The 19,231-nt window shown below is 45.7% G+C and overlaps 1 protein-coding gene across 2 annotated transcripts; it reads left to right on the top strand.

The window, feature by feature from the left end:
• Nucleotides 433–18,887, top strand: LOC8081657 (myosin-7). 2 transcript variants are annotated; one of them, XM_021458688.1, is made up of 14 exons: nt 433–842; nt 1,658–1,819; nt 1,948–2,013; nt 4,816–4,992; nt 5,094–5,207; nt 5,325–5,426; nt 5,578–5,763; nt 9,365–9,454; nt 9,522–9,656; nt 15,178–15,300; nt 15,879–15,964; nt 16,612–17,224; nt 17,333–17,410; nt 17,504–18,887. In XM_021458688.1, the coding sequence occupies exons 1-14, from the start codon at nt 543–545 to the stop codon at nt 18,545–18,547; spliced, it is 3,276 nt and encodes a 1,091-aa protein (XP_021314363.1). In that variant the 5' UTR covers nt 433–542; the 3' UTR covers nt 18,548–18,887. The 2 variants fall into 2 exon arrangements, with proteins under 2 accessions (XP_021314363.1, XP_002453751.2); XM_002453706.2 differs by having other exon boundaries at nt 434–842; nt 4,849–4,992.

Genomic DNA, 19,231 nt, shown 5'->3' with positions numbered 1-19,231 from the left:
TATGGGAGTCACTGCGCCTGTCATGTCGATGGTACGGGCGCCGTGCGTCGGAAGCTTTGCCTCGATCTGGTGGGGCGTCGTTTGGCGCCCGAGCCCGAGGGGGTCGGGCTAGACGGAACTTACGCCCGAGGCCGAGAGGATCGGGCGAGGCGATGTCTGCGTTCGAGCTTCTGGGGGTCGGGCGAGACGGAACTTACGCCCGAGGCCAGTGGGGGTCGGGCGAGACGGTGTTTGCGTCCGAGCCCTGGGGTCGGGCGTGCCGTGTTTTGAGCTCGAGATTGGAGGAGTAGATGATCTGGGGCCCGTGCCCTGTCGATTGTGGATGACTTGCTTTGTCTTTTGCGTTTTTTATCGCTCTGATCTGAGTATTCTTTTTATGGTACCAACCTGACTAGTGCAAACCTCGTCAGGTTGGGAAGTGAACCAAACAATACCTGCTGGGAAGCGCGACTGCGCGAGCACCACTCCCCACGCCCCCACAAAATCCCAAATCCTAGACGAAGCAGCCCAGCCGCCCCTCCACCTCTCTTGGCGAGGCAGCAATGATGCAGATGCTAGGCCTCCGCGGCTCGTCTAAGGACCGTGGCCGCGGGGGCGACCCGTCCCCGTCCTCGTCCTCCGCTGCGGCGGGGGGCACAGGGACCCCGCGCTCGCCTTTCGCGGCGGAGGCGGGCGGCGAGGGCGGGGGCGGCCGGCCGCTGCGGCTGGTGTACTGCGACGAGCGCGGCCTGTTCCGGATGGACCCAGAGGCCGTGGCCGCTCTGCAGCTCGTCAAGGGACCCGTCGGGGTCGTCTCCGTCTGTGGCCGCGCGCGCCAGGGGAAGAGCTTCATCCTTAACCAGGTTCGCCTTCCCTCTCTTGCTGCGGTCCAAAGCTGGTTTGGCATGATTTCAGTTCCATTTGGAGCTCCAAGGAAACATGAAAATTTTGTGGGTTTTGGAAATTACAGGCCATCAGAAAAAAATTGCGAAGTGATGATGGTGGAAACCAAAAATTTTTCCTCATAGTGTTTCTGCCCTGCTCTATATGCTTTCCTGGTGTTTTTTTTGAACGTCCTCTTAACTAATCAGTTTCGGTCAAAGTGCTGGACTCGCAACTGACAACCCTACAGTTTTGATTAAAACAAAACTCACAAGATGGTTATTAGTTCACTTTCTGGATTGCTATGACCATATTGTTGTGATAAATAATTTGTCCTGTGGATATTTGGTATGAAACCTGGCACATTGTCTGCTCAAGTCGACATGGACCATTTGTTGATGTCCAGATATGGAGCTGTAAGGATAGGAACATTGACAGAAGTAGGAGAAATAATAACATGGTGACTTTTTTTTTTGAAACATAACATGGTGACTTTGTTCAATTGTAATTTAAGTTGATAAGCTCTAGTTAAAGGATGCTCTTTTATATATGGTGACATGATTTTAATAGATGTACATGGTTGCAAAATGATAACTTATCTGTATCATTTGGGTTCTTGGCAGAATAATCTGTTACAAAACAACAGAAGTTTGATGTTTTAAACTTGCTTTTTTTATGTATGTATCACCTACATTGTGTTTAATAAAATAAAATTATCCCACCATTAAGATTTGTTATTTTTTTTCCAAAAGCGGAAATCCTTGAGGAATTTGGCTTATTTCCGGGCTTGTGATAGCTTCTAGGAAGAAGTAGCGGGTTTCAAGTGGCAAGTACTCATCGTCCCTGCACCAAGGGCCTTTGGATGTGGAGTGCCCCAATAAAGAGAACTGCCCTTGACGGAACTGAATATAGTCTTTTGCTACTTGACAGCGAGGGCATTGATGCCTATGATCAGACGGTATGATGTACCTCAATGATCTCATTCCATTCCATGCAGTTTTTTTCCCCTCTTTTACAGGGCTATTTTTTTTTCCCTCAAACTGGGAAAACACTAACCATTGGTGGCATTTTTTCCCTCTTTTACAGGGCACTTATAGCATTCAGATATTCTCATTGGCAGTCCTACTATCAAGCATGTTCATATATAATCAGGTGTGAGCAATGGTTTCTTCTTTCCAACCCTTTTGTTGGAGATTTGCCTCGAGTTCATCCCTAATAATGTTGGAACTGTTTCATGTTTGCACTTACATTAATTGATAACATATGGCCATTATAACAATAACACTAGCATCAGCAAAAGAAGCTCAAATACAAATACAAATAAGAAAAGGAAATGGGCTTTGTATCTGGTTATCTACATCAAACAGCTTTTATGCCCATCCAACTATGTTTCTGTTATGGTGATGGATATTTGGGAGATAACTAGGCCTTATGCTTTGCCAAGAGCTTGAGAGATTGAGGGGGTATTTTGGGATAACTAGGCCTTATGCTTTGCCAAGAGCTTGAGAGATTGAGGGAGACTAGAATTGTTTCTTCATAATTCATTGCTTGGTTATATCAATAGAGTCTACAAATATTTATGTCCCTTCTACTTCACCTCTTTTGCTAAATAACCTATCTGGGACTAATATAAATTGCAAATACAAAGATAACTAAACTTATAAAGATAAGTGGGCCGAACTTTCAGCCCATGGGCCCTGGCAGCCTTTTGGCTGCCCGTGACAGTTTCACCAGAAAGTAGGTGGGTGGCAAATAAATTCATACAATTGTCTTGTTCAGAAAAATATGCTGTCAATCAGATGTCTCATTTCTACATATTAGGCTAGATGGGCTTCTTGATCTGTGATGATATCAATGGCCTGACTAATGCATGTAAGAAGGAAAATAATTGGTCATTGTGATCATTGCTAGGAGGAAAGTAAGGATATATATCTTGTTTAATTTAAAACAACAGTGGCTTATCTATATCTATATCTATATCTATATCTATATCTATATCTATATCTATATCTATATCTATATCTATATCTATATCTATATCTATATCTATATCTATATCTATATCTATATCTATATCTATATCTATATCTATATCTATATCTATATCTATATCTATATCTATATCTAAAGAGGCAAAATTTCAGCCAGATTTTTGGTCTGGTTAGATTTTTGTCTGTCTTACTTCGCTTCTTATAAGGGCCGGTGGTGATTAGAAAAAAAAGTTGTTTCCAAATCCAAATCTAACAAGAACCGGACACAACATATAGATGGAAAGAGAAGAAAAAGAAACTATAATTCAGGTAGAGAACGTTAATGTGATGAACTCCCTTACGAAATCTACAATACAAACATGAATCATGAGATTTTCCAAAACGTGACTGAGGTACAAGAGGAGTAGACAACCAAATCCAGGCAATCACGATTTAGATCGGGACCAAATAGAATACAATACCAAATTAAGACTATCAGATGTGTATATAAACCAGATCGAGATCAAATACATAGAAAATCAAGACCACCAACTATTAGCAAAAAAATTGAGCACAAACGGCCAGGCCTCACCCGACGTCGCCTACCACAATCACCGAGTAGTCGCCTCCGCTCATGCTTGTGCCGCCTCCCCTGCCACTCCAGGTTGGGGAAGACAACAACAGGAGTGTTGCTCGTGCTGCCTCTACCGATGCTCGCACTGCACACCACCTCCACCACTCGTGCTGGGCGTTGCCGCCGCCGCAACCAATGCTTATCCAGGGACCGCGTCGTAGTCCAGCGAAGGAGAGGCACAGGCAGCAGCCGTTGCTTGGGAGCTCTGCCTGCCAGCGCGGCCGTCTCCAGTCAGCCGCCACTGGAAGAGAAGTTGTAGCCGCCGTGTGCTCTTTTTTTTTTCTTAGACCGGGAGAGACCAATGCTTGTGGAGTCGTGGAAGTAGAATGAGCGGATGATGCTAGGTTACAGGATGGGGGTGGATTCAGACTAAAGCTGGACCGCACTGGATCTGTTTTATGGGCTGCCAAAATTTTAACTACTACTACTTGAGAGAAAACTACTTGGTTGGTCAGATCTGATTTCATGTCTCGCTTGGTTTTTATTTTTATGTTTCAGATTTTTGTCAATTTTTTTAATTTTTTCTACTCGGTTTCTCCGTCCCCTATTACTCACTTTGGTCTTTTTTTTTTCATATATAAACGTGATGAACTAATAATAGATACAACATTATGGGCCTTTAACTCTATTAACTCAAACAAATATTTACATCATCTGATGAAGTTTCAATTAGAAACAAAATTTACTTTTATTAAAATATGAAATAGTCAATGGTCCAACTAATTATTTTGTGAACTATAACCTAGGGCAGCAAATTATTGTCTAATTAAATCTAAGAATATATATTTATATAATTCTATAACGAGGGTTGTCGTGTGAAAAATCGATAGTGTCGACATACCGGTCCTTGACACATTGACAAAAAAAAAAGGTTAGATACAATGTGTCAAAAAGCTACAAAGATTGATAAAATCGTAAAAACACATGGATAGTATGAAAAGTTAAAGTTATAATATATTTATATGTATATTAAGGTGTATTTTAATTCGATATAGGTTTAATTGGATATTATTATATTATTGTCGATATTAATTTATATTATGGATGTCATCATGATTATCATAAAATAAATTATAAAAAGATAATAAAACACAAATAGATATTTAGCATTTACATCAAACATTTTGCACGAATGTTTGACAGTTTTTTTCTCCCGTTGCAACGCACGGGCATATTTGCTATTATTCACCAAGGTGGCAGAATATGAACCACTTTATGTAGGCACGATCTAATGGCTAGAAATAGTATCTATCCGTATATTTGAAATATATGATAATTCAACTATGTGAGCACATGGATATGACAAAAACTTTGCAATGTGATTAATCTGTTTCATCGAACATGTTCAAGGGAATAAGAAATATTTCTTATTGTCCCTTACAGATGGGTGGTATAGATGAGGCAGCCCTTGATCGCCTTTCACTTGTTACTGAAATGACCAAGCATATCCGTGTGAGGGCAAATGGTGGGAGGTCTACTGCATCTGAACTTGGGCAGTTTTCACCTATTTTTATCTGGCTACTGAGGGTAACTGGTTCCCTGATTTTGATAATGTCGTTATTATGTATTTCTTTGATAAACTACCAAAAGAAATTTTCCCCAGTCTTAACAAGATATTGCTTTGTTAGGATTTCTATCTAGATTTAGTGGAGAATGGTAGAAAGATAACTCCACGAGATTACCTGGAAATTGCACTGAGGCCTCTTGAAGGCAGAGGAAAAGACATATCTTCAAAGAATGAGGTGGATTTCAAATTTGTATAGTGGTTTCTATTCTTTTGGATTTTGTAGATGTGCCTTTTATTTTATTCTGTTTGCATTGCTATTTACAATTTCAATTTCATATGCAAATTGTCTTAGATCCGTGAGTCCATACGTGCCCTTTTCCCCGATAGAGAATGTTTCACACTGGTGCGCCCATTGAACAGTGAAAATGAACTTCAACGTCTTGATCAAATCCCTGTAAGCTCCATTCTCTTGTATTTTCGTTATGCAACGTCTTGATCAAATCCTTGTAAGCTCCATTCTCTTATATTTTCATTATGGAACTACACATCACTGCAATAAATATGTTCCTCATTTGACACATTTCAAATTGGAAACGTTTTATCAGCTTGAGAAATTGCGCCATGAATTTCAAGCTGGACTGGACGAATTAACAAGGTTTATTTTTGAGAGGACAAGGCCTAAGCAAGTTGCTGGTACAATCATGACAGGACCAGTACTAGCTGGTGTTGCACAGTCCTTCCTGGATGCAATAAACAATGGAGCTGTGCCTACCATTTCGTCCTCTTGGCAGGTATTTTATCTCTTGAGCTATGCACAATGTCTGTAATATGTAAACTGATGCATATTAAACCATGTTTTTTAGATAGATGTTATCTCTCAACTGTTTTTCTATGATCATTTGCTTCACAAATTTAAGCTTAAGAAAACACAACACAAAGCCTTTGTTTCAAACAAGCTTGGGCACGGTAGAGATAAAACCAAAGTTCAAAAAGGCGACACTAGGTGGTCGCCTAGGCCTGACTAATCGCTAGGTGAGGGGTTTCTGCCTGGCCTATGAGGGTAGGTGGACCCCTAGGCAGGCACAGTCGCTGCATCCATGGCCATCTCTCACTGGTGTCGAGGGAACAGGGAGGAAGAGAAGCCACGACCAGTCGAGGCGTCGCCCGTCGACGGTGAGGTGGGCAGGCGGTGGCGTCCTTGGGCACAGGGCCAGCGGAGGAGGTGGGAGGTCTCTCTCGGGCGTCGGCCATTGGGGAGAGAGCGGAGGCGCTTGTCAGGGGGAGGGAGGCATGCGTCGCGCTCGGCCAGTGGCCGCTCTTGCGATGGGGAGAGGTAGGCCTGCTTAGGGAGGAGGGAAGGAGGGAGGCGCGCGTTGTGTTGGGAAGAGGGGGGCGCTCGGATTTGACGCGAGGATGGGGAAGCAAAGTCGCAACTCGTGACAAAGTGGAAGCGGAGTCGCTGAGGCTGCGCCGCAGCGGACACGGGTGGGAATGGCCAAGTTAGTGTATAGGACAGGTTGGGAGTTGTTGGGCCACAAACATAGTGGGCCTTCACCGGGCCTTTGGCCATTTACCTGACCATTGATCTCTTAATTTTTCTCCCTATTCCATGATCCTTGATCTCCTATTTTTTCTCCCCTTTTAAGTATTTATGCATGAATTAGTCATCGCCTAGAAAAACGCCTAGGCTAGTCTAGGCTCTAGGCCGTGGGTCGCTGCCTAGAAACTGCCTAGCGCCTTCTTGAACTTTGGATAAGACCAATATGACTGTAGCAAAACATGATTACCAAAAACAGAGAGTATGAGGTATGAGTAAAGTAACAGTTCATCAAAAAAGACAAGTGTCAGTGGCCATAAGAATGGTGAGAAGGTTTGGTCGTGCATCATTTGAAGTATAATGAACTGGGGTATCAATGGGAATGGGAATACTTTTATGCAAAAATTTTTGGCACAAATGAAACACATGACAAATATTTATTGCTGTCAAAGTATCCTGGACTTTGATTGAAACAGCAGATTTGTCTTGGTGGTGAATCAATGTTAGCTAAATATATTATTAACTCTTCTTCCTTATAAAAAAAAACTCTTCTTATTGACATTATAATGAACAGCGGTAGTATGTTGTGAGGCTGTTGTTAGATAAAGACTATTAAGAAAGTACAATGTTTATCACAGAATATTGGACCTGTGGTCCATGCTGAGTCGGTAACAATCATATCAGATACAAACAACAACAAAGCCTATTAGTCCCAAGCAAGTAGGGGTAGGCTAGAGTTGAAACCCAACATGAGCCCCTAGTCACGGTTCAGGTACGTCGATAGCTGCTTTCCAAGCACTCCTATCTAAACAAAGATCTCTAGGTATATCCAGCCCTTTAAATCTCTTTTTATTGCCTCCCCCCATGTCAGCTTCGGTCTTCCTCTACCTCTCCTCACATTGATATCTCGACCTAGGACTCCACAATGCACTAGTGCCTCAGAAGATCTTTGGATATGGCCAAACCACCTCAACCTATGTTGAACAAGCTTTTCTTTGATTGGTGCTACCCCTAGACGGTCGCGTATATCATTGTTCCGAACTTGGTCCATCCTTGTGTGACCACAAATCCAACGCAACATATGCATTTCCGCGACACTCTTTGGACATGCCATCTTTTTGTAGGCCAACATTCTGCTCCATACAACATAGCAGGTCTAATCACCATTCTATAAAACTTGCCTCTAAGATTTTGTGGTACCCTCTTGTCACAGAGTGTCGGTGTTTCAACCTCGGGGGCCAACACCAACGAGTGAATTTGTGTGCGTGCTCCCTCTTCCGGATGGTGATGCAACAAGAACACAAACGATTTATCTTGGTTCGGGCAAAGAAGGCCCTACGTCCAGCGGGGTGGGAGAGATTGTATTATCTTGCACCGAAGCGAGGGGCGAATACAAGCAGATGGAAACGGGGTTGTGAGGAGGAGGGCTAGAACTTGGAACCCTAAGTCCTCAGGATCCTAGCAGTATGCGGCTGTTAAGTATATGAAGGCCCATCAAGTATAGGCCCATGTGGCTGACTATATATGTCTATCTCCACTAATGGAGTCATCATTCTCTCTAATTCCCAAGGTTAGTAACAGCGGCTAGGGTTTAGGGTGTATGAGTTGCGTAGGGTGAACTTGCCCTATTCTGTGCCCTGGCGTCCCCTTTTATAGGCGAAGAGGAGACACAGGGGTACATGGTTCCTAGGGCTAACGTAGGTGATGACGTCGGTGTGGATGCCGATCAAGTTGAGGTTGCTGTAGAGGCATGGCATGACAAGTCTTGTAGCGACGTACTTTGGTGATGATGAGATCGTCCTTCCCATACACGTGACGACGTGGCTGACAGTTGGTGGAAGGCGAGCGCCCATGTGTGTGCGTACGTATTCCTGCATGCTTCGTGTCAAGAGTCGTTGAAGCGTTGACCGGTCCTGCGGGATGCATGCTCGAGAAGGCGATCGACGGTGTCGAGGGCTGAGCGGATAAGGCCGGACCCCAGAGAACGCGGAGGAGACGTTGACCAGTGTGTCTCGAGGGGGTGCCTAACGGGGCACAGTGCGTGGGATGGCCTGTCTGTCTTGTACGACCCACCGGCTCCCTAGAGCATGTGACGTTGACCGGGGTATGATTCACTTTTACGGCCGCTGTAGCCATGACGTTAGGTGGGAGCAGGTGGAGCACATTAAATGCTCTAGGAATCGTACAGGGAGTAGGTAATCGAGGGGGTATTCCGCACTCGAGGCCAGGTCGTTCGTTCAACCTTACTTCCGTAATCGAGTAAGTCGAGCGGTGTCCTCATGGCGCCCGTCCTGCCTCGAGTGGGGGCGCGTCGAGCAGGCTACAGCCTGAGCGGTGGAGGGCCGTTCTTGGGCCGGTCCAACGCGGCTTGTTTGTTGGGCTTTTCCATAGGTTAAAGTGAGAGGAAAAGTATTTTGGCTTTGACATTTGTCAGGGGTTAACTCTCTTAGTAGAGGATTAAGGGTACCCCCTTATTCATGTCCTCGACACAGAGAATGCCAGATGCTTGGCGCCACTTCATCCACCCTGCTTTGATCCTATGGAAAACGTCTGCATCAATATGTCCATCCTTCTGTAGCATTGATCCTAGATAACGGAAGATATTTTTTTTAGGCACCACTAGACCTTTCAAACTCACCTCTCCTTCCTCATGTGTAGCGTTGCCAAAGTCGCATCTCATGTATTCTGTTTTAGTTTGACTTACTCTAAACCCTTTGGACTCAAGGGTCTGCCGCCACAACTCCAATTTCCTATTTACTCCTGCCTGGCTTACAATCATATCAGATACTTTCTTAATAATAAATACTCTCCTTGTACCATCCTTGAGTTTAGTTGCCTCCTATATTTGACTGCAGAGTGTAGAAGAAGCAGAATGCCGGAGAGCATATGATTGTGCTGCTGAGGTTTACATGTCATCTTTCAGCCACAGCAAATTAGCTGAAGAAGTAAGTTAAAAGGTCAATTATGCAGCACATCCTCATACATTGCAAAATGTTAACTTTCTAAATTTAGGATGCTTTAAGGGATGCACACGAAGCTGCTTTAAGAAAGGCACTTGATGCATACAATACTACTGCTGTTGGAACTGGTACTTCACGTACCCATTATGAGAAAGTTCTTAACAATTTCTGCAGAAAGGCATTCCAGGTACACTGTAGACTTGCCATTTTCATGTTGCAATTAAGTAGACCCTGATTTTTCATAATATAGCTGTGTGATATTTGGTTACTTACAGTTCCTGTAGAAAGTTGACTAATTCATTCTTATCTCTTGATTGATTACATAAAGAAAACATAGCTTAATATTTCATGATATAGTTGTGATCTTTGGTTGCTAGTGTTTGAAAGTTAGTTTTCAGCTTAAGTTTGTGCAAATTTCATATTTCTATGTGAACCTTAGTAAAATGTTTTTTTTGTGGAGTGTTGCACCTTAAACAGTGATATATATATATTTTTTGAGAACACAACCTTCAACACAGATACTTATTGATACCTTGTTCACCTCATCGAGTAAAAGACTTGATGTTTCTCAAGTTGTATATAGTATACCTCCTTTCATATGATTATGCATTACAGGGCCCAATAAAGAACCGTGTTTAGTAAAAGGTTATTGCCTATGTATCTAGTATGCATAAATAATGTCAAAACATGGTGACCTTGCATTGCCTTGAGAGAGATACTGGATGTTGGCTAGAGGAAGGAGATTGGAGAGTTTGTGGATCAATCTTGGTGTCTGGTGGTGGACGTGAAGCCAGTGGGGCATGGCTCTGGCTCTGATTCTTATTCCCTCCACTTGGGGGAGTTCCATGCAGCATGATATGAGGGGAAAGCGGAGTGTAGGAGGTGGCAACAGTTGATTTGTAGTGTTAGTTAAGCCTAATTGCTATGTATCTTACTTTATGCATTAGTAGTTGTATTGCCTTGGCATCCAAGTTAGGAGCAGGCATCTTTACTTTTTGCTTTAGCATATTCTGGAGTTGGTGGCTGACCACACTGCTATATAAGTGGCAGACCCCCTCCCTCTGAACCAAGTCTGTAATCCCCTTTGCAATTCAATCCAAGCGGCCAAGGGCCAAGCTGCCCTCTGGGCTTTCCCAGATCTCAATCCCTGATGAACTGGGCAACAATTGGTATCTAGAGCCTTAGGGTTACCCAGAGAGAACCATGTCCACCGAGAGTGCCCGGGCAGCAGCCGCCGCAGCAGCAGCTGCAGCATCCACGGTGGAGCAGCGGGGCGCTGAAGCGCTTGGCGCAGGAGGAGATGACCGCTGGACGTGCCTTACTGCTGCAGAGGCAGCGGCGGTGACCGCGGCTGCCACGGCCTAGCAGGCAGCAGCAGCGGCGCAGGCCGCAGTTGCCGCCGCGGCTGCGCGGGAGATGGAGCAGGAGGACGCGGTCTCCGTGGGATCATGGTCGCCCAGCCCCGAGCACCGCTACCGGTCGCCGTCCCCTAAGCGGCAGCGTGGTCGTCGCGGGCGTTCGCCGGCACCGCAGACGGTCTACTGCGACTCCGGAGCCGGGACGTCGTGGCCGATGCTCACCAAGAGCAACTACCACGAGTGGAGCCTCCTGATGAAGGTAAAGCTTGACGCTCGACACCTTTGGAATGCAGTTCACGTCGGCGGCATCAGATATGAGGATGATTGACAAGCCATGGAGGCCCTGTGTGCCTCTGTCTCGCTCGACGTTGCGGCCTCCATCGCCAACAAGAGGACAGCGAAGCTGGCGTGGGACGCCATAGCGCTGCATAGAGTCGGCGGTAACCGTGTGTGCCGCGCGACGTTGCAGCGCCTACTGGGGGAGTAGGAAGGTCTCGCCTTTCAGCCCGGCGAACATGTTGAGGACTTCGCCGTGCGCCTCAGCAATCTAATGGAGCAGATGGCGCTGAATGGCGACATCGACCTCGATGAAGAGCGCGCTGTCGAGAAGCTCCTTCGATGCATGTCGAAGAGGTACAGGCAGATCGTGAATTCGATCGAGACCTTGCTCGACTTCAACGCACTCACTGTTGGCAATTCTTAACGCAAGCACCAGAGGTGGACACAAAGTCTAGTCCCTGGCAACAGCGCTAGAAATGCTTAATGACACTTCTTAGTAATACTAAGAGGGACAGAGGTTAACTACTATCCTTGAAGCGTCGGGTCGGTAGTTCTTAGCTACACCTGAGGTGAGGCTAGAGTTGGCTAGTCCACTAATGCTTAGCGGGGTTGTCAATCCCGACACTAGTAGGGCCAACAGGCGTGATTGCAATCTACCTAGATGAATGGGATCTGCAAGCGCACAGAACTATCGTGTGTAGCACTTCGCCTGGTGAGTAACCAGGTGTCAATTTATAATTTCCCAAAGGAAGGCGGGGTGATGTGGTCGAGTTGGGCAAGAATGGATGACCGGAGTTAGGAATGGTAAATGGATAGGTAAAGGATAACCAAACTAATCTATCAACTAACCTAGATAAATAAGAGTGGTAGTAGATTTAGGGGACCCAGTAAAAGGATAGCACTAGTTATTCAAGTCTATGCTATGCTTGAGCCTCTTCTTATGTTCTCTTCTTTTCTCCCTCCTCAAAACAGTGGCCGAGGGGGTCCTTTTATAGGCCAGGGAGTCTTCTGGTGGAAGGAGCTTGCAGGGGAGTGAAAAGGAGTGGCGGGTGCCAGAATGGGGTGGCGGGCGCCAGGGATCTACGGCGGGCGCCACCCCTGGTTAACTGCCTTTGCTCCCGACGATCCAGATGATCTGCCAAGGTCGGTTTCAGGTAAGACACGTCCAGAGTAGCGTTTTGTCACATGTTGGAAAACCATGATCCATGTGACATGTTCTGGCCATTGGCGCCTTACGAGGCATGGCGCGGCAAGATGTCGGCGGTGGGCTATCTGCGCACGTTCGGGGGTGTGGCATACACCAAGGACCTAACCTAGCTGAAAAAGCTGGATGATCGGAGTTGCCCCAGTTTCATCTTCGGCTACGCCGACGGTGCCAAGGCATACCGCGTAGTCAACCCGGTGACGCAGCGAGTGCGCGTGTCGCGGGACGTTATCTTCGATGAGAGCCGCAGTTGGGATTGGATGAAGACTGGAGAGGTCGTTGCTCTGGTGAACACGGAGTTCATCATCGAATACTCGGTGATCGGCGAGAAGGGAGGAGCGCGGGGCGAGTCTTCAACAACCTCCTCTGCCCCGACCACTCCGACCATCGCCCTAACTGCTCCAACCTCGCCTAGACCATCTTCGACCACTCCGGCTTCTCCGACCACACTGTCAAGCTCGCCAGCTCTGGGGGAGCATGGGAGCGATGCTGGAGCAGCCACGACACCACCTCCGACCACTACTCCACTCGCCATTCAGCGCCAAATCGAGCTCGTGACGCCACTGGACGATGACGAGGATCACTTGGACGCCTTCTCCGACGACGAGCCCCTCCGGTACCGCAAGGTGACCAATATTCTTGGAGATATGTCTCCTCTAGGCTTGGCACCGCGCCTCTTCGCCCAGCTCCACCTCACGCACACTGGCGAGCCCATTAACCATGCATAAGCACGAGGTGATCCGACATGGGAGGCTGCCATGAAGCAAGAGAGGAGTCTGTGGAGAAGAACAAGACCTGGGAGCTCGTCGACTTGCCTGCTGGCTACCGCCCGATCACTCACCTTGAAATGGGTCTTCAAGCTGAAGGACGAAAAGGGCTCGGTGATCAAGCATAAGGCTCGATTGGTGGCGCGGGGTTTCGTCCAGCAGGAGGGCATCGACTACGACGATGCGTTCGCCCCCGTGGCGCGCATGGAGTCGGTGCGTGTCCTCCTTGCGTTGGCGGCTGGGGGGTGGTCAGTGCACCACATGGACGTGAAGTCCGCCTTCCTGAATGGCGACCTCAAGGAGGAGGTATACGTGCGCCAGCCACTGGGCTTCGTCGTTGCCGGAGAAGGCAAGGTGTACCGCCTGCTCAAGGCCCTCTACGGCTTGCGGCAGGCACTGCGCGCCTGGAATGCAAAGCTGGATGCCACCTTGAAGGCGATGGGCTTCACTCAGAGCGTGCACGAGGCGGTCGTGTACCGGCGGCGCAGTGGACGCTCTGTCCTGCTCGTCGGCGTGTATGTCGACTATCTCATCATCACCGGCGCGGAAGAGGAGGAAGTCAAGAGCTTCAAGGTGCAGATGCGACATGAGCGACCTTGGCTTGCGCTGCTTCTACCTCGGCGTCGAGGTGCGTCAGGATGCCAGTGGCATCACCCTCCGCCAGACTCACTACGCCAGGCGGATCCTCGAGCTCGGTGAGATGACCGGCTGCAATCCGGCGCACATGCCCATGGAGGAGAAGCTCTGCCTGAGCAGGGAGAGCAAGGCTGAGGAGGTGGACTCCACGCACTACCGGCGGCTTGTCGGCAGCCTTCGGTACCTCATGCACACCCGGCCGGATCTGGTGACCGCGGTCGGGTACGTGAGCCGATATGGAACGGCCCACGGTGGAGCACCTGCAGGCCGTCAAGCGCATTCTTCGCTACGTGGCCGGGACCCTGGACTATGGTCTTCACTACAAGAGGGCTCCCGGCACGGCGCGCTTCATCGGCTACTGCGACAGCGTCCTTGCTGGCGACGTTGACACAAGCAAAAGCACCAGCGGGACAATGTTCTTCCTAGGTGATTGCTTGGTCAGCTAGCAGTCAATTAAGGACAAGGTTGTGGCCTTGTCAAGCTGCGAGGCAGAGTACATTGCCACTGCCTCTGCTGCAACTCAAGCACTGTGGTTGTCCACGCTGCTCGGGGAGCTGCTGGGCAAAGAAGTCGATGTGGTGGAGCTGAAGGTGGACAGCAAGTCTGCTCTGGCCCTGGCCAAGAATCCAGTCTTCCATGACAAAAGCAAGCACATAAGGATCAAGTATCACTTTATCAAAGACTGTCTGGAAGATGGAAGCATCAAGGCCAGCCACATCCCTACTACTGATCAGGTTGCAGACATACTCACCAAGTCTCTGGGCAAGGTCAAGTTCCACGAGATGAGGAGGATTGGTTTGGAGCTGATCAACCAGCATTAGACTTAGGGGGAGAATGTTAGTTAAGCCTAAGTGCTATGTATCTTACTTTATGCATTAGTAGTTGTATTGCCTTGCATCCAAGTTAAGAGCAGGCATCTTTACTTTTTGCTTTAGCATATTCTGGAAGTTGGTGGCTGACCACACTGCTATATAAGTGGCAGACCCCCTCCCTCTGAACCAAGTCTGTAATCCCCTTTGCAATTCAATCCAAGCGGCCAAGGGCCAAGCTGCCCTCTGGGCTTTCCCAGATCTCAATGATGAACTGGGCAACAAGAAGAGGATGGGGTTGAGCACTATATGATTGGACAGATACACATCTTCTGTTAACCCTTACCAACCATTGTGATAACGGAACCTTCGGTTCCAAGGCCCAACCACCTAACAAAGAGTTGTAACTTCTATTATAAAAAAAAAGAGTTTTAACTCCATTACTCATGCCAAATTGCTATGGTGTGGTATATTTAATATGTAAATTGTTGGGGTTTCTTTCACGCATAGTTAAATGTTTTAGTATTTAGTTGAAAATATTGCTCAATTCCTCTAGTAGAATGTTAGCTGTTCAGTTTATATTTCTTTAAATAATGACTTAATGATTCCTTTTTATTCTTGTGGCTTACGGGCACTGATTTACAATTGTGCGCAGGATTATAAAAAGAATGCTTTCTTAGAGGCTGACAAGCAGTGCTCAAATGCAATACACTACATGGAGAAGAAGATCCGAGCAGCATGCACTGCTCCCAGTGTCAAAGTTTCTGCTGTGATTCAGGTATTTGATCAGTATGATGTGCATGACTCTAGTGATTGAATCTAACTTGTGATTAGCCTTTTTGTCAATAACAGTCAAGTGGGACGGAGTTTTCTGTTTGCTTCTCTTTGTGCTTGCTTGTTTGTGTGCAACTTGTGTTCTGAGTTCTGGCTATTGAAAGAAAATCCATTATTTTGTCCTAGTTACCAAGGGCTCTTAGTTAGACTGCAGCCCTGTTAGAGTACGTTAGGGGCCTACTGGGCCTGGGCTGGCTGTATAGCCCATTTGTGTTAGGGTTAATTAGAGATAAGGGTCGCTTGCTTAGTGGTCAAGCAAGCCTTGCTTGGGAGTCAAGTAAACCTCTCTATATAAGGAGAGATGTATCAATCTAATCAAGCAAGAATTAAGAAAGAAATCCCTTACCTCTTGCTCGGCCGTGGATAAGGCCCCTGGCCGGCCCCAGCAGCCACATAACAGCCCTGCACAACTTTTTGGTGTTCTTTGTGTCACTAGTTATTTAGGTTACTAGTTTCTGATCCTTATCAGTTCAGTTGTTTCATTCTTTATCTCTTTTACGTGGTGATAACATAATTTTGCAGGTCCTGGAAATTGCACTTGCTGAATATGAAGCATCTTGTACTGGCCCAGCCAAATGGAGAATGCTTGCTTCCTTTCTAAGACAGTGGTTCGTCCTCCGAGCCTTAAAAATTTCATGTTCATTTATATGATCTTTTTGGTTTAGTTGTTTTCACAAGAGCACAATTTCCTATGTTTGTGTCACTAGTTGTTGTGTGCATGTGTGTGTGTGTGTGTGTGTTTGTGTTTGGAGACAACTTTTTGAAAATTTTATGCTACCAGCTTTTGTTGTTTTCACAAGTCATTCAAAGTATTCTTTCTATGTTATTCCTACTTATCCAATATTCTGATTGAACTTCTCTTGATTCTACTATATAATAGGGATACCTGTTGTCTCTTGTGACTTTATTGCTTGTGGGGTTTTATGTTTCTAGATGAAACCAGAACTGTTTCTAAGTGATAATTTTATGGATTCTTACACTTTAGTTTCTGATTTCAAAACCCATTTTGTAATTGCATATTGAATCATAGTGATTTAATAATAGACATTATGGCTACACTATTGCATATATCAACTGATTGTGGTATCTAGTAACAAAATTGCGACAAATTCAGCTGGAGCCATTTTGTTCATAACCTAGCATTTTACTCAATTCTTTTCTTCAATTCTACTTCCTTTATTGTTTGAATGAAAAGCTTGGCACTTTTTGTTAATTTATTAGCATCTCTAAGGATCTGATGATATGCTTCTTCCAGTTTGGAAGGGCCTATATTGGACCTCTGCTTGAAGTTAATAAATGAAACAGAATCAGAGAGGACTTCCTTTACTTTAAGATGTCGGTCAAATGAAGACCAACTAGAACTTCTAAAGAAGCAACTTGAGGCCAATGAGGCACACAAATCTGAATATCTAAAGCGCTACGAAGCTTCTATAAGTGAAAAACAGAGAGCCACTGCTGATCTTAGTGGTAATCTTGCAAACCTGAGGACCAAGTGTAGCACATTAGAAGAACGCTGTGTAAGCATATCTAAAGAACTTGATCATGTCCGACATGAATGCACTGATTGGAGGGTGAAGTATGAACAATCTGTTTCTCAGCACAAGGCTGAACAAGATAGATTTGTCGCTCAGTTGGCATCTCTTAAGTCTAGACATAGCTCTGCAGAAGGAAAGTTGGGAGCAGCTCAGGAACAAGCAGCCTCTGCTCAAGATGAGGCTGCAGAATGGAAGAAGAGATACGAAATGGCTACTCTGCAGGCTAAAACTGCATTGGAGAGACTCGCATCAGTGCAAGAACAAATTAACAAAATTGCACAAGAAAGGGAAAGTGCTATAAGGGAAGAATTTGCCTCACATTTGGAGGAAAAGGTTCTATCTCTCTCTCTATATATAATGTATCTATCTATCATTTTTTTACCTGTTTGATGCCTTTTGTTATGATGTTTCATGTACATGACAACATCTTATTAATGACAGGAAGAGGAAATAAGGAAATTAGTTGCAAAGATTAGAGAAGAGGAGAGTGAAGAAAGTGTATTGACTGAGCGGTTGCTGGTAGTGATTACTTTTCTATTATTTCAAGATTCCTTTAAATTGATTCATTCTGAAATGTGAAGGGTAGTTTTATAATGCTTGAACATTATTCAGGTTGCAGAATCAAAAACACATGGCCATAACAAGGAAACTGCAGGCTTGAAGGATGAAATCAAAGAACTAACAAGCAAGTTGGAGTTTCTGAGAGACAGAGCAGTATCATATGAAAAACAAGCTAGAATGCTTGAACAAGAAAAAAACCATCTTCAAGAGAAGTTCTTATCTGAATGTAAGAAATATGATGAGGCAGAACAAAGATACAAGTCTGCAGAAAGGGATGTGAAAAAGGCTACTGAGTTGGCTGATGCAGCTCGAACAGAGGCTATTGCATCCCAGAAAGGGAAGGATGAGGCACAGCGGTTATCGATGGAAAAGGTAGCAGTTATAGAGAGAGTTCAAAGGCAGGTAGACAGACTGGAGCAGGAAAAAGTTAATCTATTGGGCGAAGTTCAGAGAATGCGTAATTCTGAATCTGATGCCTGGTCCAAGGTTACCTTGCTTGAGAGTAGGGTTGCTGAGAGGGAGAAAGAAATGGATGATTTACTGAGCTGTAGCAACGAACAAAGGTCCAGCACCCTTCATGTCCTTGAGAGTCTGTTGGCAACGGAACGTGCAGCTAGAGCTGAAGCCAATAAGCGTGCAGAGGCCTTATCTATACAACTACAATCCGCCCAAGGTAAACTTGATATACTCCATCAGGAGCTGACATCGATTCGTCTTGTTGAGACTGCACTTGATAGCAAGCTCCGGACCATTACCTATGGCAAAAGATTTAGAGATAATGAAGTACGGCTGGATTCTATCCAAGATATGGACATTGATCCTCCAGAGAGGAGCACAAAAAGAACTAAAAGCAACACTACCCCATTGAAGCCTGTCCAAACTGAGGATGGTGGTTCTGTTCATATGAGAGAAGACAGTGTTACAGTTAGCACGGATGTAAAAGATGGCAATCCAGATGGTTACAAAAAGTTCACCATAGCTAAACTGAAAGAAGAGCTAACTAAGCATGGATTTGCAGCGCAGTTGCTAGAGCTCAAGAATCCAAACAAGAAAGATATACTTGCACTTTATATGAAGCATGTTTTGTGCGAGTAAATGGCCATGGAAGTTCCAGTATTCAATGTACATCTATCCAAACTAGGATGGGAATCAATAGAGTAGTCTGTCAGTATATTTAACAAACGGATGCCTCATTGTTTTCCAGGTATTCGGTTCTGCTGATTGGTTTGTATTTTGGTGTTAACCTCGAATGGTTTCCGGTTTGTGTCTAGGCTTGTATTTCTTATCTTGCTGGTTGTGTTGAGTTACGACTAATTAGGCATGTATATTGTGCTAGTTTGACAAGCTGGGTCTTGACTCCTGAGTGCTAAATGACCTCAACGGACTAGTCTTCGGCAAGTTTGTGGTACATTTTTATATGTTATTGCTGTGTAAAGAGTGCTTTATCCAACTCAAATATGATGCACCCTGCTTCCATCATCAGGGAAGCAAATGGGGAACCTGCGTCCACCGGCAGAAAGCAAAAACCCTATTTGGTTGTGGGCTATAACTTCTGGAAACTCTGGATATGGGTTGTGAGAGAAGCCAAAAGCCATTAGTTGAGCAGCTGTGGCTTTTGTAAATCTGCTGTCATACTCACTTATGACTGGACCCTGCGTGTCGAGACTTAAAATCTGCTCCCAAGGATAGCCGTTCTTCCTCTCGAATCATGAACAGTCGAGAATTGATGGAGGGAGGGGGGCGTGGTTGGGGGAGGTCGTCGGGGCTTTGGGCCGCTGT

This window comes from Sorghum bicolor, chromosome 4, assembly GCF_000003195.3.
Source record: "Sorghum bicolor cultivar BTx623 chromosome 4, Sorghum_bicolor_NCBIv3, whole genome shotgun sequence".
In the NCBI taxonomy this organism is placed as follows: Eukaryota; Viridiplantae; Streptophyta; class Magnoliopsida; order Poales; family Poaceae; genus Sorghum; species Sorghum bicolor.
The sequence above is the reverse complement of the archived record's forward strand: the minus strand, read 5'-3'. Positions and strand labels throughout refer to the sequence as shown.